Source organism: Vombatus ursinus, unplaced genomic scaffold (assembly GCF_900497805.2).
Source record: "Vombatus ursinus unplaced genomic scaffold, bare-nosed wombat genome assembly UNPS02014909.1, whole genome shotgun sequence".
Classification (NCBI taxonomy): domain Eukaryota; kingdom Metazoa; phylum Chordata; class Mammalia; order Diprotodontia; family Vombatidae; genus Vombatus; species Vombatus ursinus.
Window position 1 is genome coordinate 3,034,360 of NW_020954687.1, and position 25,200 is coordinate 3,059,559.

At 39.2% G+C, this 25,200-nt stretch overlaps 1 protein-coding gene across 3 annotated transcripts; it reads left to right on the forward strand.

Moving 5' to 3' along the window:
• Positions 1 to 4,247: 4,247 nt before the first annotated feature.
• On the forward strand, positions 4,248 to 25,200 carry DDX59 (DEAD-box helicase 59). 3 transcript variants are annotated; one of them, XM_027843451.1, is made up of 8 exons: positions 4,248 to 4,400; positions 5,525 to 6,323; positions 9,328 to 9,495; positions 12,528 to 12,617; positions 17,161 to 17,412; positions 18,928 to 19,080; positions 21,228 to 21,356; positions 24,634 to 25,200. In XM_027843451.1, the coding sequence occupies exons 2-8, from the start codon at positions 5,526 to 5,528 to the stop codon at positions 24,895 to 24,897; spliced, it is 1,854 nt and encodes a 617-aa protein (XP_027699252.1). In that variant the 5' UTR covers positions 4,248 to 4,400; position 5,525; the 3' UTR covers positions 24,898 to 25,200. The 3 variants fall into 3 exon arrangements, 2 of the variants coding, with proteins under 2 accessions (XP_027699252.1, XP_027699251.1); XR_003567443.1 differs by lacking the exons at positions 4,248 to 4,400; positions 24,634 to 25,200 and adding exons at positions 5,219 to 5,311; positions 20,269 to 20,386 and having other exon boundaries at positions 5,515 to 6,323; positions 21,228 to 21,313; XM_027843450.1 differs by lacking the exon at positions 4,248 to 4,400 and adding an exon at positions 5,219 to 5,311 and having other exon boundaries at positions 5,515 to 6,323.

Genomic DNA, 25,200 nt, shown 5'->3' on the forward strand with positions numbered 1-25,200 from the left:
ATGCCAACACCAATTGAGGGCATACCCCAGCTGCCTTGATATTGAGATCAGGGGTTCCTAATCTTTTTGTGTCATGGACCCTGTTGGTGGCCTGATGAGACCTATGGACTCCTCAGAATATTGTTATTAAATGAGTAAAATAAAATACATGGAATTGTAGAGGAAACTCAACATATTAAAATAAAAACCTTTTTTTCCCCATGCACGGTCAGAAACTGTCCCCTGAAATCTATCCTAGGATCTGTGGGCTGCAGGTTAAGAACTTTGCTCTAGATATTTACAGGGACATACTGAGAGAGCTGACCCACCCTCTCTTGTACCTAAATCTTCGCTAATCTCAAGCCCAGAATCCCATTGTCCACTTACACCATAAAATCCACAATACCTTCAAACATCCCTCATCCACACATGCCCCTTCAAAGCTACAACATATGTCTCTTGTGAAGTTGGAAAATGTCTTGTAATTTAAGAAAAATGGCAGTTTATAAGTAAGATTCAGGGACATCTGACGACATTTCTCAAGATTAAACTAAAGTCCTTTTGTCTCCATCACTCACAATAAGCTGTATCCTAAAAACAGTAACAGCTAGCATTTATATAGCATGGGGTGAGGAACCTGCAGCCTCGAGGCTATGTGTGGCCCTCTAGGTCCTCAAGTGCAGCCCTTTGACTGAATCCAAACTTCACAGTAGCAGTTTTAAGGTTTAAAAAGCACTTTACAAATACTACCTCATTTTATCCTCACAACCTTTACGGATGAGAAAACTCTGGCAAATAGAAGTTAAAGTTGTTTGCCCAGGGTCACACAGCTAGTACCCAAGGCCAAATTGGAACTCAGGTCTTGTTGACTCCAGGTCCAGTGTTCTACCCACTATACAACCCTGCAGCCCCTAGAACAAAAATAGTTATATTAACCCTGCCAGGCTTAAAAAGAGTACAGTATTTGTGTAACTATATTGCATGAGGAATGGAGGATGGAAGGAAGGTAGACAATATGGGAATGTATAAAAAAGGAAAGAGCTCTTATAATCTCAATGCTTGAAAAGATACTTGATACTAAAATAGGGTAGCAGCAATCTCATAATAGCTGCTCTTCCATACCTAGATGCTTATTACCTATCTCCTGATCTTGGCTAAGCCTGTCCTCCGGTTCTTGGAGGATCTAAAGGGAACTCATAGGCCATATAGTCCAAACCCATTTTACAGACGAGTAAACTGAGACCCATAGAGGTTAAGTGGTTTGCCCAAGGTCACAGTCAGTCTGTCAATAAGCCTCTATTAAGCTCCTACTGTGTGTCAGGCAGAAGGAAGCTAGGAGGCGATGTGGATAGTCAGGAAGACCTGAGTTCAAATCCAGCCTTATACACTCACTATGTGACCCTGGGGAAAGTCACTTAACCTCTGTTTGCTTTTATCCACTGCACCGCCTAGCTACCCCAGTCTGGTTATAAAGGGATTTAAACACCAAACTGAGGATTTTATATTAGATGCTGGAAATGATTGGAGTCACTGGAGTTTATTGAATAGGAGAAGTGACATGGTCAGATCTAGGCTTTAGTAATACCAGTTTGGCAACTGAGTGGAAGATAGTCTAGAATAGGGACAGACTTGAAGTACGGAAACCAACCAAAAACAAACAAGCAAGCAAACAAAATTACTGCAGTAATATCAAAGGAGAGGCATGATGAGAAGGTAAAATTGATAGAACTTAGGAACAGACTGGATATGGGGGAGGGGGGAATGAGGGGAATTGAGGATGGCACTTAGGTTTGAGCCTGGATGACTAAGAGGGTGGTCCTGACCTCAAGAGGAAAATTAGAAAGAGAAAAGGGTTCGTAGGGAAAGCTAATGGGTTCAGTTCTTTGAGTTTTACACTGTCTATGAGACATTCAATTCAAGATATCCAATGGGCAGTTAAGAAATGCACATCTGAAGGTTAGGAGAGGGGTTAGGGCTAGCTAAGCAGATCTGAGAACCATTAGAATTTAATTCATGGGACAGTGTGCCTGCCCACAAACATGCTTACATATATATATATACACACATACATATTTATATACACATATACATACATATACACACATGCCTCATTTTATTGCACTCTGTTTTACTGGGTTTCACACTGAATTTTTTTTTTTAAACTACGTGAAGGTTTGTGGCAACCCTGCATCCAGCAAGCCTATCCACATCATTTTTCCCAATAGCATGCACTCACATCATGTCTCTGTGCCACATCGTGGCAATTCTCACAATATTTCAAACTTTTTCATTATATATGTTACGGTGATCTGTGATCAGTGATCTTTGATGTTACTTCTGTAATCATTCTGAACACGCTTAATCGATAAATGTTTCATTGTGTTCTGACCGCTCCATTGACCAGATATTCCAGTCTCTCTCCCCTGGGTCTCCTTATTCCCTGAGATGCAACAATACTGAAGAATATTACTTAAACTTAGTTGATAAAGCAGCAACAGGGTTTATAATAATTTTGAATTAAGTTCTGCCGTGCGTAAAATGCCATCACACGGCACTGCATGCTACAGAGAAATCTTACATGAAAGGAAGGGTCAATGGATGAGGCAAACTTCATTGCTGTCTTCTTTTAAGAAACTGCCATGGCCATCCCAACCTTTAGCAACCACCACCCTGATCAGCAGCCACCAGCTTTGAGGTTAAAACCCTCTACCAGCAAAAAGGTTCTGATGATGGTTAGCATTTTTTTAAGCAATAAAGTATTTTTAAATTAAGGCCTGTACATTGTTGTTTTTAGACATAATACTATTGCACACTAATAGACTACAGTATAGTGGATACATAATTTTAATATGCACTGGGAAATCAAAAACTTCCAAGCGACTGGCTTTTACTGCTGAGGTCTGGGACCTAACCAAAGTATACGATTATTACAATCTTCTGGTCCTTGGAGGATCATAGATCTAGAATTTCAAAGGACCTCAGAGGTCTTAAAGTTCAAAACAAAGGGTATACTCACAAACACATGTACATAGGTATTAAGCGTCAGAGACAGAATTTGAACCTAAATCCTCTGAGTCCAGAGCCCGTGCTGAAATTACCATTCCACTAACACACGAAAGCAAGGTCTTCACTGGATCGGAACCGATAACAGGAGGGAACGTTAAGTGCTGGGTTTGGCGGTTTTAGGATTCCCTGTTCAATCTTTACTTTGGTTTTTTGTTGACACCTCGTTCTGCTCAGGCTTGTAATCATAGGATCAAAGATTTAGAGCTGGAAGGGACCTCTTTGGTCACCCCCTTTATTTTTTACAAAGGAAGAACTGAGGCTGACATTGGACTAAGATACTTACAGATAGCAAATTGCGTAGCCAAAATCCAAACCAGATTCTCCAACTCCTAAAAAGGTTCTCTCCTAGCCGTACTATGGACTCTCTCTACCATACCACAGAAATGGCTCATCTCACCCCTGGATTTCACACAATGGAAGTACCTTCGGCATTTGAACTCGCCCTCTTTTTGCTAGGTTCCTGCCAGACTTCCACTTTCAGGACGATGCCCAGGCCAACCATGCCTTCATTCACTCTTTAAGCTGTATTCCTGACTCTCCAGGACATTCTCTACCATGCCTTGGGTTGGGCACCCCACGCCTCTTCGTCGTCCTTTTATATGTCTATTACAATTAAAGTTATTTGAGAGGAGGGTCTTTCTTTCCTTTGCTTTCCCAGCGCTTAGTGTAGAGCCTGGCAAGCAGTAAACACTTAATAAATGCTTGTTGGCTTGACTCCCTAATGCCCCACAGTCTTAGCCTGGCAGGAGCCGAGAGCTTTGCTCACAAGCCTGGGCTCTCGCTGGAGCTGAACCCACTCCCTCTTGCAAGCCCTCCCCAGCTCGGGATGCGTCCATCTCTGGGCATGCTCCGCCCCGAGCCCGGCCCCGGAAATGCGAGCGAGCTCCGGGTCTTCCCCGTGATGTTGGCGGCTCTTCCCTTTTTTTCCAAGCCAAACGCCGCCTTAGCCTCCCCTGAGTGCCCTCCTCCCACCGGGGGGGCCTCTCCCGCGGTCCCCCGGCTTCCCCAGGTCGCATTCAGGGAACCCCGGGGGGGAGGGGGGACGCGCCGGCGCGTGCGCACGGGCAGCCCCAGGAGCGGCTCGCCGCACGTCGTAGGCCAGGGCACAGGTCCGCAGCGCGGGCGAAGTCGGGTTCCCCACGAAGGAGCGGACACGTCCGAGGACCTCAGAGGGTGAGATGGCCCTGAACGCGGAGCCGCTCCAAGAGCAGGAGGAGGAACGACTTCTCTTCCTTCTTGTTCTCTCTTCCCTCCCTATGGAGGAAGAAAAGCGGAGGAAAACGAGGAGAGAGGAAGTCCTTTCCCTACTCTTGCGGCACCTTTTGTGGACGCCCTTACTTCCCTGCCCCCTCCCCGTATCCTAGCAACGCCGCTGACGTAAAGCTGCGGGACGAAGTTGTGAGGAGGGTGGGGGGAAGGGAGGAGATCGCAGGGCGGCTTACGCTGCTGCTGCTGCGGCTGCGCAGCCAGGAGCACTCCGCTCCCCGCGGGAGGGGCGGGTTGGGCTGAGTGCCCCGCCCCCCTCTGCCTGTTTGGGCTGGTCTCGAAGTGCGGGTTACTTGAAGAGGGGCAGGGAAGGGGAGAGGAGAGGAGGGGGCGCTGTCTGGGCCTCCCCCCGGGCTCTGGCAATCCAGGAGCTCCGAGGAATTACGGGCTTCGTTTTGGAGAATGGGGTCTGAACTACAAAATGAAAATTGACAATTGATCCCTCAGCTTTTATTGAAATAATTTTTTTAAAAGTTTGAAAGACAACACGTGCCAAGGCCCCCCCTCCTTTTTTTTGTAAATGCGAATGATTACAGAGAAATCCACACATAAAAGGTTTACAATCCTTATAAAAGGTTTATATCTTTTTCCCTACCCACTCTCATTTTGTCTTTCCGTTAATGTGGTATTAGGCAAAAACAGTTTTTCTGCTGCATCTCCATTAGCTGGTAGAGTTTCCCTTCTGTTCTCTTTGAAAATGAAACTGGAATTATCCCAAAAGTTAGATGGCTTTTGATTTTTTTTTAAATGAAATTAACCCACTAGCCACCAAGAAGTAGTTATTGATTTCACTTTGTGGATAAAAAAATGGCACTAAGCAAGATCTTGAATACTTTTTGATACAATATTTCATTGTATTCCTCTAGTCACTAAGCATTTATTAAACTCCTACTATGTGGCAGGCACAGTGCTAAGAGCTTAAGATGCAAGGCAAAAGCAAGAGACAGTCCCTGGCCTGAATGAGATCAAAACTTAATGAGAGGAAACCGAATTCAAACAGGTATGTACAAACAAGCTATATACAAGATAAATTGGAAATAATTAAAGGAAAGCAGGCACTAGAATTAGGAGGGATTAGAAAAGGCTTCCAGACTCTAAGTCCAGTGCCGTAGAGGTGATAGTCTAGTGCTTTTTTTTGTAGAGAATGATTTGGAAATGGGGTGGAGGGAGGGAAGAAATTTCATGATAGCTTTTCCTCAACAGCACACTGAAGGATGTTTATTCCAAGATCTCTCAAAGTCAAACGAAATGTTTCTGATGATGACAAGAGCTGTGTGGCTAAGAAACTTAAACCACAGGGAGAAAAGCTGTCATCAGAAGAAGACAGAGAGATTCCAAATGTTGCCTTAGTGGGGGAAGAAACCTCAGCACCATCATCAGGGCAGAGCCCTGAATTAGGCTCATCACCAGATGGCCACTTTGCTGCAGTTTGTTTAGGGGGGCCTGAGCAAAGTGCTGAAGACAGCTGTGTTCCAGAAGAGCCAATAAAATCTTTTGCTAAAACCCAGCGCTTGGCAGAACCAGGGGAGCCTGTCTGTGTTGTCTGCGGTCGTTATGGAGAGTATATTTGTGATAAGACTGATGCAGATGTTTGTAGCTTGGAATGTAAGGCAAAACATCTTTTACAAGTTACAGAAAATGAAGAAAAAGTAAAGCTCCAAAAAGCCATCTCTGACCCTGAATCTCCCTCACTTGATACCTTTTATGCCTATAAAGAACACTCCTTTATTTTAAGCCTTCTGGATGACCAGGTTGAGAACCTTAAGCTACAGCTAGGAATTTCAGTACAGGGCCAGAAAGTTCCAAGGCCTATCATAGACTTTGAACATTGTGGTTTTCCTGAAGTCTTGAATTGCAACTTGAAGAAGTCAGGCTATGAAGTTCCAACTCCCATTCAGATGCAGATGATTCCGATTGGACTTTTGGGAAGGGATATAGTGTGCAGTGCTGACACAGGCTCAGGAAAAACGGCAGCTTTCCTACTTCCTGTTATCATCAGAGCCTTGGAAAAAGTAAGTTAAAGTTCACGTGTACAGTCTGATCTCCCTTTCCTTTAACATCCTGTACTTACACATTGCAGCGACATGAACAGAACCACTGGGTAGTGACCTTTTTCTTTTCCTTTTTTTTTTTAAAGTATTAGAAACCTTAAAAAAAAAACAGAATTAATTCATTCAATAAGCATTTAGTAAACACTGTTTGCCAGGCTAGGGCAGCTAGGAGGTGCAGTGCATAGAATGCCAGGCCTGGAATCAGGAAGACTCATCTTCCTGAGTTCAAATCTGGCTTCAGACACTTCCTAGCTGTGTGACCCTGGGCAAGTCACTTAACCCCTTTTGCCTTAGTTTCCTCATCTGCAAAATGAGGTGGAGAAGGAAATGGCAAGCTACGCTACTATCTTTGCCAAGAAAACCCCAAATATGGTCATGAAGAGTTGAACACAACTGAAATGACTGAACAACAAAAAACCTAATGTAGTCAAGATCAGTCGGCTCCTTCAAAAATCATCATAGAGCAAAACACATAAAATGCCAAGTTGAAACAAAGACTTCACTATGGTCAGCTAGGTATTTCTTATTTACTTAAAAACTCATCTAAGGGAAGAGCATATTTATTTGATGGAAAATTTGTGAAAGAGAATAATATCTCATGAAGAAAATTTGCTTGTCAGAATTCCAATTAGTATTTTAATAATATTTATCCATATATTTAAATGAAATTCTGAATACTACACATCAATGCATATACACATGTATGGGACAACCAACATAGATGGAAAGGAGTCCCTAAATAAATAAACAGATAGATAAATAATTTCAGAAGGAAGAAAGCATATCTGTTGTCCTTCGTAAAACAGATAGATAAATAATTTCAGAAAGAAGAAAGCATATCTGTTGTCCTTCGTTCTTGAACAGGACCAAAATGACCTCCTTATGTTGGGGTCAAGATACAGTGTGTCTGACTGTGGCTTATCAGACCAGTGTGAGCTCAGAGGGCTCTACCACAAGTCAGGCACAAACAGTCCACATGAACATTCGAAGTGGAGATGTTTCTAAATTTGCACGATTCAGGTTTCTCTTGAGCACCTACAGTTCCACTTTGCTCATAGAGCACGGCATCTTCTTTGATGCAGGCACACCATGCTGGGCAGTTCTTTGCCAGTGTCTCCCATGTCTCGCAATCGATTCCAAAGTTCTTCAGAGAGACCTTGGGAGTGTCCTTGTATTGCTTCTTCTGACCTCTGTGTGAGCACTTGCCTTCTGTGAGTTCTCTATAAAATAGTCTTTTAGTCAAACAATGTGGCCAGCCTATTGGAGTTGCTCTTTCTGCAGTAAATTTGAACGTTTGGCAGTTTAGCTCAAGAAAGGACCTTAGTGTCTGGTCTTTTATCCTGCCAGGTGATCTTCAGCATCTTCCTAAGACAATTAGAATGGAAGAGATTCAGTTTCCTGGCATGGCACTGGTATACTGTCCAGGTTTCAAAGGCATATAACAATGAGTTCAGCACAATGGCTATGTAGACCTTCACTTTGGTAGGCAGTCTAATACCTCTTCTTTTCCACATTTTTCTTTGGAGCCTCCCAAACACTGAACTAGGTCTAGCAATGTGTGCCTCCATCCCATCATCTATGGGTACATCCCAGGAAAGTATACTGCCAAGGTAAGTGAACTTATCCACAGCATTCAGTATTTCTCCATTTGCTGTTAACAAATGGTTCCACATGTGGATAGTGTAGTGCTGGATGGTGGAGAACTTGTTTTTTTGGTGTTGATTGTTAGGTCAAAATCATCACAAGCGGGGGAGAATCCATCTATACTTTGTTGCATCTTAGCCTTAGAGGCAACGTTGAGTATACATAGAAACAGAGGATATAGGACAGAATATATAAAAACAAAATATAAAACTTTTTTATGTGTAGCAATTTAAAAGGTCAAAGAAACTACCTACATTAGGTACAGTACACAATTGTTAACTGGTATCACCATAATTTTATTTGTGGGTTCAAGCACTCTTCCGGTGGCCAATAAATTTTTCACAGTTGTCTGTCTTTTATAAGTAAACTGAGCAAGTTTTGTAATTCAGAGTCATGAGTGCAAAATCTAAAATAAAATCACCCCTAAGGTTTTAGGGATGCAGTAGCTGGATGAATGATCCAAAAAATGAATAAGTCCTACAAATGACCAAATTTATTTGTGAATGAAATTTTTCCTCTTTCCCCACTTTTGAGAAGCAATTGTGACCATTTTTTCCCCGCCTGGAAATGCCCCTGGAGGCTTCGGAGTAATAGAGAACATCATAAAAGTATGACTGATGGTGAAAGGAAGAATATCTGAGCTCCACTTGCATCTTTACATCTTTTAGTCTTTCTAGAATTAAACCAGATAAGTGCCCATTAATTTGTGAACAATAATTAGCATTACAGTTTATTCACGTTGCCTATTTCTCCCCAAAATGACAATGATAAACATTAATAAACATTAAATGCCTACGGATCACTGTGTTAGATGCTAGGTGAGATAGGAAATTTAGATGTAGCATTGCTTCTGCTTTCATCAAGGTTATAGTCCAGTAGGGGAGAGGACACTATGACAGCCATAATACATATCACATGCAAAACAAAACTTTATGGGAGATCTTAGAAGCAAGGTCTATCCTGTCCTAACAAGAGGATAAGGGAAGGCTTTTTGGAGGAGATAACATTTGAGACTGATCTTAAAGGATGAGTAGGAATTCAATAGGCTAACTCAAGAAGAGAGGGAATTGCTTGCTTGAGAATATAGAAGAAATAGCCTGAGAATGAAACAAATAGTGTCGGGCTGGCAGAAAGAGGTTGGTAAATCACAGAACAAGAAGTGGAGAAATGGTATAAATGGATCGCACAGACTTCAGAAGTTGAAAAGTCATTAAGGGATAATGGTTAAAGAAGAGTCCTCCCAGGGATAAAAAAAGACTTAATGGTTGATATTCTTGATTTCTTTTTTTTTTTCTTTTTTTTCCCCTTCCTGTGTTTCTAGAATGGAACTCCATCAGCACTTATTCTCACTCCAACCAGGGAACTGGCCATTCAGATAGAGAGACAAGCTAAGGAGCTAATGTGTGGCCTGCCAAACATGAGAACAGTCCTGCTTGTCGGAGGTTTGCCTTTACCTCCCCAGCTCTATCGCCTGAAACAGAATGTTAAGGTAAGAACCAATATGGCATTTTACAATCAAAAGAGGAAAGGAAAGTTTACATCCATAGGAAATTGTAGGATTTAGTTTCAGATAGACTTTCCAAGCAGATATTTAACACTAAAACACTAAATATATTTTCTGTGGAACATTTTCCACAGATACTTGTGTAGAAATAATAAGCAACATTTCTAAGGAGTATATGAAGGGAGACTAGAACAGCTAATTGTATGGTTAAGAAGGAAGGGGCACTTATAAAGGGAAGTGGTAATCAATGAGAGGGTTCATGAAGAAAGGGTCAAGACTAACTTAATTTCCTTGTTGAACAGGTAAGTAGACTGGTTAATGAAGGGACTTCCACTGACATATTCTTTCTATATTTTAACAAGGCATTTGGCAAAGTTTTTTGTGATTTCTTTGTAGGCAAGAAGGAAGTGAAAGGAATAAGACGTTATGTAGCATCTACTATGTGCCATGCACTGAGTTAAGGGAAAAGCATATTTACTTGATGGAAAATTTATGAAAGAGAATAATATCTTGTAAAGGAAATTTTTACGAACTTATTTACAACCTTTTTACGAACATTTTCTCATTTGATTCTCACAACAGCCCTTCAAGGTAGGTAGGTAATAGTAGTTGCAGTAGTTAACATTTATATGGAAATTGTATGAGCCAGGTACTATGCTAAGTGCTTTACGATTATTATCTCATTTGATCCTCACAGCAACCTGGGAGGTAGGTGCTATTATTATCCCAACTTGACAGTTGAGGACACTGAGGTAAAGAGAGGTTAAGTACTTGCCCAGAGTCACACAACTAGTAAGCATCTAAGGCCATATTTGAACTCGGATCATCCTAACTTCAGTCCCAGCACTCTAGCACTCTCTCCACTGTGCTAATATGGGCTTGCTGATAGAGTTAGATAGATTTGTAATTAATTATGTGAGCCAACCTAAAGAATATTGTTTAATGAGTTGATGTCATTGTGGTGGGAAGTCTCTAGTGGAGTGCCCAAGGGACCTGTCCTTGACTGTCCTGTCAACATTTTTTTAACAATGACTTGAATGGGGGCAGCTAGGTGGTACAGTGGATAGAGCATGGGCCCTGGAGTCAGGAGGGCCTGAGTTCAAATCTGGCCTCAGACACAATAACACTTACTAGCTGTATGACTCTGGGCAAGTCACTTAACTCCAATTGCCTCACCCCCCCCCCAAAAAAAAAACCAACCAAACAAACAAACAATGATTTGGATGAAGGCATAGAAGACCATGATCACATGAAGCTGGATAGATTAACTAACATGTCAGATGACAGAACCAAGATCCAAAAGAGATCTAGACAGGTTAGAATGATGTACTGAACCTAATAAGGTGAAATTTAGTAGAAATGTAAAGTCTGACACCTGGATGCAAAAAATCAACTGAGCAGGGATGAAAGTGAAGATATGTGACTAGACAGTAGAGGACTGAAAAAAGGTTTAGCTTGTTTTAATGGGCTGCAGGCTTGGTATGAAGCAACAGAATGATGTGATAGCCCCAAAGCTAATGCAAACACAAACTGCATGAATGAAAATATAGCATTCAGAGCAAGGGAATTTATGGCTCCACTGCCCTCTGTCACATCAGACCAGATCCGTGTATTCTGTTCAGTTCTAGGCACAACATTTTAAGGATGTTAACAGATTGCAGTGAGTCGTGAGGAAAGCATCCAGAACATTGAGAAGACTGGAAATCATGCCTTACAAGGGTTAGTTGAAGGAACCAGCACTATCACAGTTAGTTCCAGCAGTCTGGGGACTTAAGGATATTTTCATAAGACTACAGACTAGTAATGCTTAATGTAATAAGCCTTTATTATGATGTGTTTTGAGAGGCTTAAAGCCTAACATGAGACATCCCAGAGATGGAGGTAACTAAAGTCATAAGCCAGGAGGTTGCCGAAACCTCATTCACAATGCTCTTCATAGCAGGATGAGGAAGAGGGGCCAGAGGTCAGTAATGGTACTATAAGAAATTGCCCTTGTGTTTAGCACCCTCAGGATCTGCCAGTCTCTAATCACTCCCTTCTGGTTGATGGGCAGGATGCCCAGATCCTTGTCACCTCTACATTAGGGTAGTTTCATGATGTAGGGAGGCACCATGGATTTATGTAGGGAGAGGAAAGGTTCTCAGGAGCATCTAAGTCATGTCCTATCTCTGAGGTCCTGGGTAGGAAGATGCTAGGAAGGCCCCACCTGTATACACATGTGGCATGGAAGTTTCAAGAAAAGGACGGGTAGAATGGGTACATCTAAAGCAGAAGTGTCCTGTGACAAGTGACTGTCCCAAAAGCTCCAACAAAACCAAAGGGGTTTTTTTGGACTCTCAGAGGACATTTAGCCTAAAGAAGAGAAGATTTGGTGAAGGGGTGTGGGGAGTGATGAGAGCAGACTTCAAGCATTTGAAGGGTTGTCAGGTGAAAGAAGAATTAAACTTAATCTTCTCAGCTCCAGAAGGCAGAACTAGGAGGTAAGAGTGTGTGTTGTAACGAGGCTCCATTTTGGCTCAATAGAGGGAAAAACTTCCTAAGAATTAGAGCAGTCCCAAAGTGGGTGTAGTGAGTTCCTTGTCCCCAGAATTCTTCAGGTAGAGGCTAGATGACGACTAGATGACTCTCCCAATGGGTGTAGAGAAATGGCCATGGTAGAGGGATTTATTGTCCATGTGTGATTGGAGTAGATAATCTCTAAAACGTCTTCCAACTCTGCAATTTCAGTTAGTCAGTAAACATTTATTAAGAGCCTACTCTTCCTACGGTGCCCTTGTGTTTGGCACACCCAGAATCTGTCTACTGTGCTGATTTCGACATTGAATTACTCTGTAGTGTATTTGAAAGGTAGAATAACACTGTATTTGTTAGGCTGTTTGTTGACTTGCCATGTATAATTTATTAGAAGTCAGGAGGGACTGTCCCACCATACATGAAATCACAGGTCTTGACCTAAAAAAATAGTTATGTGATTTATTTTTTCTTCCTTCTAATTTTGCCTTTCCTCTTTCTATAAGGTTATAATAGCAACTCCTGGGAGACTTCTGGAAATAATGAAACAGAGCTCTGTGGAACTCAGTGGTATAAAAATAGTAGTCATAGATGAAGTAAGTATTTTAAAAACATATGTATATGTTTTTTAAAATACCGAATTGTGTGTTATTTGAAGTAACTTTTAATGTTGAAAACCTAAGACTCTCTACATACAGGAGTTCTTAACTTGCTAATCTTGGACCCCTAACAGATCTGTCGATTGATTTTAGGAAATCTGTCAATTTTTATGAGAAAAAAATTACATCCTTATTTTCACTCATCTTTGGTTTGCTTTTCAGTTTTATACATTTTCTTTTATGCATTTAAAAATATGGTTCTGAGAAACGGTTCATAGGCTTCACCAGACTGCCCAGGGATCAGTGGCACAAAAATATGTGAAGAATCTCTGGTCTAAAAAAGCAGCAAAGCCAAGATAAGCTGCATATACTTAAAGGACAGTAACCTTTCCCCCGAACACCTAATATACACATTTACATACACAGGGTGGTGCTCTTTTGACTCAGGATGCTGACCAGAGGTCTCTTTTCTCTGTGCCTGGGGAAGGGCAATGCTCTGTCTCTTAAGAAATGCTCTTATATACAGAGAATTAAGGCAAATTTGTAAAAATACGAACAATTCACCAATTGATAAATCATCGAAGGCTATGAATAGGCTGTTTTCAAAAAAAGAAATCAAACCTATCAATAGCCATTTGAAAAATTCTCTAAATCACTATTGATTAAAGAAACGTAAGTTAAAACAACTTCGAGGTACCGTCTCACACCTATCAGGTTGACTAATGTGACAGAAAAGGAAAATGACGAATGCTAGAGGGGATGTGGGAAAAGGGACACATGCATTGCTGGCGTTGTCACAGAGTGGTCCAACCATTCTGGAGAACAATTTAGAACTATGCCCAGAGGGCTATAAAACTGCATATCCTTTGAGTCAGCAAATACTAGGTCTGCATCACAAAGAGATCAGAGATAAAGGAAAAGGACCTTTAAGTGCAAAAATATTTACAGCAGCTGTTCTTTGTGATGAGAAAGAATTGGAAACCAAGGGGTTGCCCATCAGTTGGGGAATAGCTGAACAAGTTGTGGTATATGAAGATGATTGAATACAATTGTGCTCCAAGAAATGATGAAGGGCACGGTTTCAGGAAAACCTGAGAAGACTTGTATGAGGTCATGCAAAGCGAACAGAACCAGGAGACCATTGTACACAGCAACAGTGGTATTGTAACAGTGACCAAATGTAGAAGACTTCGCAACTCTGATCAGTACAATGATCCATGACATTTCCAAGGGATTCATGATGAAAAGTGCTATCCACCTCCAGAGAGAGAACTGATGAACTTTGAGTACAGATTGAAACAGCTTTTCTTTTACTTTCTTTCTTTTTCTTGCTTTTTTTTTCAACATGACTAATATGGAAATATGTTTTGCATGACTTCATATGTGTAATTGATATTGTGTTTCTTGCCTTCTCAGTGGGTGGGGAAGAGGGAGGGTGAGTGGGAGGGAGAGAATTCAGAACTGAAAATAAAAATTAAAAAAATAAATAAACAGATGCTCCTTGATTAACAGGAACTTGATCTTATCTTAGCTGGTCTTGCAGTACCTTAAGAGAATGAGTTATCAAGGCTGACTTTACACCAAAATTTTATAGATCATACTGCATATGGATTATATGGATTAGCCACATTGGTTGGTTAGAAAAATTTGCAAATTGTTCTCAAATTATGAATCTGATAAATTGGTTTTGTATTAAAATTGAAATCTTTTATCCTCAGTGCTCTTCATTTGAGTTCTTTTCGTTCTTCCAGTATTTATTGAGTCCCTACTGAATGCCCTGTACTCTGTTAGGTGTTACAGTGTATAAAGGTCAGATGAGACAGTTCTAACTCACAGGAAGCTTATACTCCAACTGGAGAAGGAAGGTAAACATATTTAATACAATCAGTGATCAGGACAGCATGCTCTCTATAACATTATACTCTAATATAATGCTAAATTGTACAGTAGAGGAAATTAGGACATGATTGTGCTACATTTTTGTCTTTTGTTTTTGGTATAGATGACAAATTTAAGAAGGATGAAATTAATACGCTTGTCCTCAGAAAGCTTCACTCAACATTGTGACTTGAACATAGTGTATAGATGAGTAAACAGGTGGGGGAGGAGCATGTAGCATGACAGAGGCAGGAGAAAGCATGTGTGCTGTGGGCTCTGTGAGATAGAAGCTGAGGCTTTGTCTTGGGAACTAGAGGGAAATAAGGTTGGATAGATGGGATTGGGATATCACATTGTGGTGGGCCTTAAAAACTAGGCATAAGAGTTTGGATTTGATATGGTAAGAAGTTCTTGTAGCTACTTGAGCAAGGTATTGTTTAGGGAGATGAATTTGGCTCCGTGTACAAGTATACAAGGTAGATTGAAGAGGATTTGGACCAAGTTTCAGAAAGATCAGCAGAGGCTGTTGTAGGAATGCTGCAGGTGTGACAAGGGGGTGCAAAAACTAGGGCAGTGGAAGGAGGAATCTGGAGGAAAGGGTGAGTGCGAGAGCCATTGTGAAAGACAAATCAACAGGATTTAGCGACTGATGAGATATGAAAGGAGGGGATGGAAAACAGTGATGTCATCTTTTTAAATAGCAGGTTAGGTAGGAACAAGAGAATGAGCATAGTCTAGATATGTTGAATTTGAGATGACAGAGGAACTTCCAATATCATGTAGGTATCTGGAAAAATGGAGCCTGGAGTAGATTTGGAGTCATCATTAGAGAAGCCTTTATTGATTTCTCACCAGCCATAGTGTTCTGTATTTAACTACATTGTGTGTGTGTGTGTGTGTGTGTGTGTGTGTGTGTGTAAATATGTGTGTAATACAGATTAACTTTTCTTTATGCTGTATATTTTTTTTATGTACTTGTCTCCCCCATTAGAATGTAAGTTCATTTAGAGATCATTTCATTCTTTGTACTTGTGTCCCCAAGTTTCTAGCAGATTCCTGGCGCATAATAGGTACTTAATAAATGATTGATTGATTGAGGTAATGATTGAAGCCATGAGATAGAATGATTTATCTGAGGGAGAGAATGTGTAAAGAAAAGTAGAGGTTCTTTGTTACAAGATAAGAGTTCTTGGGCCTGGAGACGTACTAGAAAATAACTGTTGTATAAGAAGAAATGGAAATCATCATTAAAACCTTTTTTTTTTTTAAATGAAAGAAAAGCAGGGACCAGTGACTGAACCTGGAGGTTGGGGCATTGGCATGCATAAGGAATTTGAGAAGGATCCAGTGAATGAGACAGAGAAAGAAAAATTATGATTACATAGTGTCACAGAAGTCAAAGTTACAGGGACAGTGTTCAGTGCTGCAGACAGGTGACAAGGGATGAAGAATGGGGAAAGATTTTTAGATTTTCTTGGAAGAATAATATTTTGGAATTGTTGACATTTGAAAGTATAATTTTGGCAAAATATTGATGTTGGAAGCAGATAACAAGAGATTTAAAGTGGAGTGAAGGGTGATGAAATAGAAGTAGCCAGAGTATGCTGTCTGTTTAAGAAATTTGACAGTGAAGGGACGATAGGGTTTTTAAACCTAGGGAAACTTGAGCTTATTTTTTCTTGTCCATTGAATCTGTTTTTGACTCTTTTATTTTCAAGGTAAGAACAATAACCCACATTTATATTACAATGTATATTTAAACTATTTAATAGCCATCACCCATTTAAATAAGATAATGCTATACCAAAGGTTATAATCTTTAATAATACTTTGAGTTTATACAGTATATTAGTGAGTTAATTTATGTAAAGTGCTTTGAAAGCGCTAAAATGCTACATCAATGTCACCTATTATCTTTGTTATAAAATATTTTCTTCCCAGCAACCCTGTGAGATAGGTGTACCAGAATTATTATCTCCATTTTACTTAAAGAAACTGACACTCGGAAAGGTTGTAACTTGCCCAAGAATACACTGCTAGTAGTTAGTCAGACACAAGACCAGAAATCAGTTCTTAACTTCTTGTCCAGGGAGCTTTCCATTTTACTATCTGACTTCTCATGCCTCTTTTATTTCTAAAAGGAATGGATTATCTTTTCCACTTTATTTCTTTGTAATTAGATAGGGAGTGTTATTACTTAAATTTACATAAAAGAAACCAAAATTCAGAGAGAATGCCTTCTTTCAGTCCTATGGTAGTCATTGGATGAGGAATAGAATTTTGACTTTTGGCTTTCTTACTCAATATGCTCCCCACTAGGCTCAGTACTATCTGTATACATGTCTGCTTTAGAGGTGATATTTGTTTTAGATTTTGGCTTCAGACAGTTTTTCACATGTGAGTGACTCTAAAAAAAGTAGAGTGAGGTGGTAATATTAAGATACAACTGTTTGCAAGCTATAGCTAGAGAACAACAGGCAAATATTTAAAATATTTAAGTGCTGTGATAAAGTTGAATGAAGAGTTAAAGGACAATGAAATGTTTTGTTTTTATTTTTATTTTCTTTGTATGATGAACACTCAAACTGATATTTACAATGTTGAAGTGTTAGCCACTTTAATAAGTGTAGCATTTTGTAACTTTATAATGATTTCGTTTTAGGCTGATACCATGTTAAAGATGGGCTTTCAACAGCAAGTCCTTGACATTTTGGAAAACACTCCTCTAGATCGTCAGACTGTTTTGGTTTCCGCCACAATTCCAGCAAGCATAGAACGTTTCGCAAGCCAACTTCTACATGATCCTGTGAGAATTATCATTGGAGAAAAAAATCTGCCCTGTCCCAATGTCCGCCAAATTATTTTGTGGGTAGAAGAACCTTCCAAAAAGAAAAAGTTATTTGAGATCTTAAATGTGAGTAGAGAAATATACTTTTACATTTAAAGTCTGTCAGATAATGGGAACATTTTTTTCTCCCAATTTTTACAATAATGATTTTAGGTGGAATTGGTATGAAAATTTGATACATTTGATTGAACCTCTACTTTTTTCCTAGCTTTTTCTGAAAGATGTAAGAAAATTACATTTTTTAGAGTTGAAATTTAAAATTTAAATTTTAAAAATTGAAATTCTTTTCCCCTTAATTTTCTAGAATTTGCATATAGAAAAATCTTTGCACTTAGGATTGTTGGATCATAGATTTAGAGCTGGGACCTTAGAGAACTTAGAAGGACCTTAAAAGCCACTGAGTCAATCCTTCATTTTGCTGATGAAGAAATTGAGGTTGAGACTGGTTAAGTTATTTGCCCTGGGTCTCAGGGCTAGTGAGTGTATAAGGAAGGATTCCAAGTCAGGTCTTTCTGACTCCAAGGTCAGCACTCTCTCCTCCGTGCCATATAATCCCTTTGGGTATATGTGGACACTGGCTATTTTTTTAAAGTTATGAATAACTAGAGTACTTTATTTATAGGTGATACTTACTCTATGCAGACAGTATTTAAAGTGTGCTCATTGCCCCTAATGGCTTATGATTTATTTTCAATACATTGATGTTGGGGTAGAACAGTGCAGGGTAGGGAAAAAGAAAGAGAGAGAGAGAGAGAGAGAGAGAGAGAGAGAAAGAGAGAAGATTTTTGCATTTTTTTCTTAATGACTAATGATAAAGTTTAGCTTCTTTTAATGAATGGGACCCTCAAGAAAGAAGTTTACCCTATTGAAACAAGCATTTTCTTTAAAATAACCTCCCAAGTATATTTAACTCACTCATCTAGGGTTAAAAACTAGTTTTAAATGAATAGGAGAAAATGTATTTTTAGGATTTAAATTAAGGATAAACATTTTAATATTCTTTTTTAAAGAATGTTTTAATTTTTTTCTCTATTACATGTAAAAACCTATTTTTAACATTCATTTTTTATAATTTTTGAGTTCTGAATTCCCTCCCTTCCTTCCTTGTCTTGAGAAGGCAAACACTTTGATATAGATTATACATGTACAGTCATGCAAAACATATTTCCATATTAGTCATGTTGTAAAAGAGAACACGGAAGAAAGTAAAAAATGCATGCTTCCATCTGCATTCAGACTTCTTCAGTTTTTTCTCTGGAGGTGGTTAGCATTTTTCATCATAAGTCCTTCAGAAGTATCTTATAAAATTTTAATATTCTATTAACCATAAGGGGGTAAGAAGTATATGGGTCTATCCCTAGTTCTGTCTTCTGAGAAGAGGAAAAAAACTGGGTTGTGGACACTTGGGAGAATATTTTAAGCAAGATGCTTGTTGGAACAAACCCCTTTTTTATCTCATATCAGTTGTAATAACTGTTTAGCCAGTTTGCTAAATGTAAAGTAGAAGCATTTTCCACCATAGCCTGTGTAATGTGAATGACCTAAAATAGTTTTTTCAAATGACTTCTTTTTTTTTTTCAGGATGAGAAACTCTTTAAGCCTCCAGTGCTAGTGTTTGTGGACTGTAAACTAGGAGCGGACCTTTTGAGTGATGCAGTTCATAAAATCACTGGGTTGCAAAGCATATCTATGCATTCAGATAAGACACAAGTAGAGAGAACAAGGATATTGCAGGTTTGACCCTCCTATCATGTATGTTGCTTCCAAACAAAACCAAACACATTGTTTCCCATTTTCACTTATGTGTTACTACCCGGTTCTTACAGATCTTACTGTTACCCTAAGACTTTAAATGAAATTTATTTTCATCTTTGAAGTAGAAGTCAAATCCTCATAAGTTTAAATTCCATTCATTCTGAAATTGTCATCATTTGGGCAGAATTTTTACTAAATTAGTAAATAGTATTAGCAAGATTACTGGAGATTATGGAGATTTTTAAGTTACTTGAAAGAACAGATTTTTTTAAAAATTTAGAATTATCTGTTCATTCAAACAAATCCCAGTTCCCATAGTTTGCCAACCCCTAGTCTAAGTTGTCAGTATGCTTTTAATCCTGACTGCCACACACAGTGTTATGTGTGGTCCTCATGACTGTTCAGAATCTCTAGTTTTATTTGTACTTGGAGCTAGCATTCAGGTATAGCACTTTATATTTGGGAATATATGAAAAAGTTGCTAAAAAATGACAGTGTCTTAGGTTTACAGCCATAAAACCACTAATACATAGATCAGCTGAACATAGATTAAAAAGAACTAGTCAGTTTGTACTGATTTAATCTCTCTCTCTCCCTCATCCTAATCTATATTTAATTCAACACACATATTAAATACATGGCATTGTGCTGGGTACTAAAGTAGCTAAGGCAAAAATGAAAGAGTCCTGCATCTAGGAATTTAAATTCTACTGGTTCCATCACTTTCTAATCTTTCCACTTTCTACCGTCAACTTCTGTTCCTTACCCCCAAAATGTTGCTTTCCTAGAAAGGAAGATGTGTTTGGATTGGTTAGTTACTGAAATAGACATAGTATTTGAAGGACTCTAGGTAAGTCTTACCCATGAAGAGCATGTATATTTGAAAGGATGGCTCCTTTCTTTTAGAATAACACTGTGTGGGAATATCCTGACTTTTTCCCAACTCTTTGTTCAAAGTGTTACCAAAGATAACATTAGCAAATCATTGCAGGGATCCTTGAGCCACATACATGAAAATCCTTTTATTAAGCTCTTTACTCATCATAGACTTGGTTATACTTTGAGTCAAATTGTGCCCCCCATGACCATCATGAGATAATACATCCTTCTTATAATATGGAAGCAAATCATTTCATTTCCTTCAATCTTCTTGTTCTTATCTTTTAGAAATGAGGGGGCTGGACCAAATTCTAAAGTTCTGTGACCTGTATTTTGTATGTTATTCTTGCTTTGAATCACAGTGAGGTTCATCTCTACCTTCTCCCTCCCCCAACAGTGGAAACACGTAAGCCTATTTACTGTGAAGCAAAGAAGTTTACAATATATAGGTATTGGGCTTGGTGCTAAGTGATCAACATTATGACCCTTGCCCTCAAGAAGTTTGCAGTCAATTTGGGGAGATAAGACATATATGCATACAACTTTTCTTGTTGTCCAGTCATTTCAGTCATGCCCTACTCTTCGTGACCTCACTTGGCATTTTCTTGGCCAAGATACTGGAACAGTTTGTCATTTCCTTCTCCAGTTCATTTTGCAGATGAGGAAACTGAGGCAAACAGGGTTACATGACTTGTCCAGGTTCTCACAAGTAGTAAGTGTCAGAAGTTGGATTTAAACTCCAAGCCTAGCACTCTATCTACTCCATCACTTATCTGCCCACATGGAACTAAATCAAATAAGTACCTGGAAGGGTTTAGACAAATGCTGGAAGAAATCTGTGGAACTGAGGAAGAGGCATTTCCCACTAGAGTGGGAAAAGCACTGCATTTATAGTCTGAGGATCCTCATTCAAATTCTGACTGATTCTTACTACTTGCATGACATTGGGCAAGCTATTTAATCTCTCTTGTCCTGGCCTTCGTAAAGTGAGGGGGTTATCACAGAATCTCAGAGCTGTAAGAACAATCTATACAGACTAGAAAACCTCTCAGATCACTTTAAGCTCTTGCTGTTAATACTGTGAAACAAGTTCTGGTGGGGGGATATCGTGGAAGGCTTCATGGAGGAGATGATATATGAGCTAATTCTTCAAATATAAGTAGGATTCTAGAGACTCTGTAATTCTTCATATAGAAGTTTCTATTTTAATTACTGCAACAAAACAAAGTGTATTGCTTTTTTGACAGGGATTATTTCAAGGAGAATATGAAGTCGTAATAAGCACTGGAGTCCTGGGACGAGGACTAGACTTGATCAATGTCAGATTGGTTGTCAATTTTGATATGCCTTCTAGTATGGATGAATATGTACATCAGGTAAAAAAAGGTTTTCTGTGGTATCCCAAACCTCCATTTGGGAGTTATTTTTAGTCTCCCTTTTAAAATACACTGCTCTAGTGGTTCTGTGAGCCCATTTATACAAGTCTTCCCTTTAATCTCCAGTAGAGATTACCATTTAAATTAATACATTTGTGCCCAGCAAAGCAGAACCCTTTAAAATCTTTCTGTTTGGTGTAAGTCTTGCCTTTATCCATTTATACTCAACCATGAGTTCTAACATAAAAAGGACTTTTCCCCTCTCAGAAAAGCCTTCTGCTCACTTCCTTATCCAGTGCATGCTGGAATTAGAATGGAATTAATTATGAATGACTCTTCTTGCCTGTTGTCTTCACCTGCTAAGAGAGAGGATGGGACACTTTGGGATCTGGGCTGTGTGCCAAGGCCATCTACTCTGGAGCTACAGATATGTTCAATTTGGCAGCTGCTTATGACTTGCAGAGCCTTTTCCCTGGTACTGGTTTGCTGGAATGAGCCTCTGTCAAATATTCTTGCCCTGCCTTGTGTCTCTGCTGGAGAGAAGAGTTTATCTGGTTTTTAGATGTACAACTCTGGAAATCACCTGAGAAATGAGAGCTGCACAGGTGTGCCCCTGAGACTGAGCAGTAACTTCCAAGTTCGGTTTCCAGAGCTAAGGATAGGAGCCCTGAACTTTAACCTCTGGATTTGGCCTGGTTATCCCACCAGTTGCTTGGGAGCTATTTTTAGGTGCCTCTGGGAATTGGAAACACAGTTATCAAGACTGTATATTTATATGATAAAATCTTTTTTTTTTGAGGTGGTCCATGAAAGTGAATTTTCCGGACGACCAAAACTTGCCCACTTTGCCTCTGAAGTGTTCTTCTAATTTAACCATTTTGAGGGAAATCTTTCTAAAAGTTGATATTTTCCTGCTGCTTTAATCAGTGTACACTGAACGTGTAGGTGTAGATCAGTAGAGATCATTTGATCCAATATGTTCATTCTATAGATAGGAAACTAAAGTCCACAATTGTTAATGACTTGTATGAGGCTTACCCAAGCAAAAGTAGGACTATAGCCCAAATTGTCTGACTCTTAGTCCAGTGCCCTGCATACTATATTGTACTGACAAATCTGGATTGACCTTATTAGCATCAATTATTCTGCCGGGTTGTAATGTATCTGTGTTGTTGAGGAATGTACAACTTTTAGGTCATCACTAACGGGCTCCAGACCGTCCTACCTAGTTTTGTGTGTGCTTCTTAATTTTCTTTTTCTCCTTCCTCATTGCCAGCTACCTTTTCCGGTTGCTGTCAGTACGCCTGACTCTTGTAACCCACTGTTGCTGCCATTCAGATTTTCTATGGGCTAGAACAAGGGGCTGGTTATTATTGTGTGAAAATGAGAGTCTCTTCTACCAAGTTTTTGTGAGTTATTTTGACTGCTTTGGAGGGGGACATTGAGCAGAGTGAAGTGTTTTTTAATTTCCAGATTTGTAGATGTTTTTGCAGATGGTTACAGATAAGAGCCCTGGAAGTTTGACTTGGGTAAGTGAGGGATATTACTGTGTATCAGTCAGCAACCCAAACTAGTATGAGGCCTGCCTGAAACAAATGGGTTTAATCTTAAAGAAACTATTTTGTAATTAATTTTTTAAAAAAATGTTTACGGGAAGGAATATTTTATGTAGGAATAGTGTTAGGCTAGACATTGAGAGTCCTGTATTCTAGTTGTTATTCTTCCAGTAACTTGCTCTGTGACTTTCTCCACGTCAATTCACATGAGGGGCCTGGGGTAGAAATGATGCCTAAGGACCGTTTAAGTTCTTTAGCATTATTTGTGCATTAGTATAATTCTTTAAAATGTTATCACTTATAAATATCGGGTGTAGTAAGTATGGAATGTGTGGTAAAATACTTTTGTCAGGCTAATAAATATTGTAAATCTATCTAAGGATTATACTTTTTTTTTCTTTTTCTGTTTTTCTTTTTGGGGGGCTAGGCAGTGGAGTTAAGTGACTTGCCCAGAGTCACACAGCTAGTAGTGTCACGTGTCTGAGGCCAGATTTCAACTCAGGTCCTCCTGACTCCAGGGCCGGTGCTCTATCCACCGCACCATCTAGCTGCCACAGGATTGTACTTTAAAAAAATAACCCTTGATTTTCATTATCATGACCACTCTTTGGACTCATATAGCTTGCAGCTTCCTCATACCTTGGTAAATGGTTCTGTTTGCTACTAGAACCAAAAATAAAGTCCTTCAGTAGTCCTTGAAACTAGTTAGACTGATTCTTGGGGGACAGACATATTGTCCATTTCCAGGCTTAAACTTGAAATCTTACTCCATGTTGGTAAGGACCTGTCAGAGCTTGCTTTTGACTAGCTCCGAGCTTCAAAACCCTGGGGTCCTCTCCATGCCATGATGAAGGATCTGAGCAGTATGTAAGTAGAGGATGCTGTTTGTCAACCAGTATGAATGTATCATGGACCACATGTGGAAACATGCCCATTTGTAGATGAGGAGGTTTAGTTATACTGGCAGACAGACATCCTGGCTTCGAGAATGTTGATGAATTGGTTGAGGCAAGTAGCAATTATTTCCCACTTGAGAACAGTTTGGGTTTATTTTGCTTAGCTTAAGTTAGAGAAAATGTGATGTTTGCATTAACATCAACTGTTTTTCAAAGTACAGTGGCACTGTAGTTAATTTCAAATAATTTTAAAACGCTCTACCCAAACTTAGAAAACCAATCTAAACTTTAACAAATTTCTGGAAATGGACTATAAAATGAATCTCTGAATAATTATAATAGAAGTCAGTCATGTTTGCCCAGGTCTTTCTCTGGGTAGTCTCTAAAGGTCCACTTTTGGGGAAGGAGGAAGACCAAACCTATGATTTCATTGGTGTTGGAACTTTGAGTAAGGAAATCAACTCCCTTTTAGCCCTCAGAGAAATTCTTACCGAACCCATAAGTTCAGTTCTTTGTATGGGAATTCATCATGATATTCCTTGAGAGTTTATTGCTTTCTGATGCCATTGATGAAATAACTTTAGTGTCACATTTCAGGTGGGACTAATATTCTAAAGCTGGTAGATAATCCCTCATTTAGCTAAAGATTATAGCTAAAAGATTATAAAGATTATAAAGAGTTCTTTAAAAAGTAATTTCTGTTCTTAAGGTCTGATAATAGGAAAGCTAATATTAGTAAAGATTATTAAAATGATGTGTCTTCCCTTTTCTTTCCACTTGGATAGAGGCTAAGATTTTAAATAATCCTTTGAATTTCATTTACAGGTTGGAAGAGCAGGAAGATTAGGTCACAATGGAACTGCAATTACTTTCATCAATAACAACACAAAGAAGCTTTTTTTGGATATTGTGAAGAGAGTCAAACCAACGGGATCCATTCTTCCTTCTCAGTTACTAAACTCCCCTTATCTGCATGAACAGAAGAGAAAAGAACAGCAAAGAGTTAACCAGGCACAGGACACCGTAGTAACTGGTGATAATCTTATGGACATTATTAAAAAACATGATAAAAGTCATTCTCAGAAGTAACTAATTGTGCCACTTTGGATAATCTTGTCATTGTGCAACAGCAATGAAATTCTGCAAATTACTATCGTTTAGTGTCTGAATAAACAGAGCGTATTTGTAAGGTGAAGATATAGGGATGATTTTTGTTATTGTTGATTATGTCAGACTTGGACAGCAGAAGTTGTACATGGCTTCTTTTCCTTCATGTAACTGCTAAAGATTGCCATTCTATCTATAATGCGTGAGATTGAAAACAAAGGATCTGATTTTGTCCTGTGTGCAGAATTATTTTGAGAAGATTAAAAATCTTTTTGCATTACGGAA

Bases quoted from the DNA above. Each gene is read 5' to 3' on its own strand.
- DDX59 (XM_027843451.1), top strand. From the start codon at position 5,526: ATGTTTATTCCAAGATCTCTCAAAGTCAAACGAAATGTTTCTGATGAT. The intron at 6,324-9,327 runs GTAAGTTAAAGT...CTGTGTTTCTAG, and splicing joins TCATCAGAGCCTTGGAAAAA to AATGGAACTCCATCAGCACT. The intron at 21,357-24,633 runs GTAAAAAAAGGT...TTTCATTTACAG, and splicing joins TGGATGAATATGTACATCAG to GTTGGAAGAGCAGGAAGATT.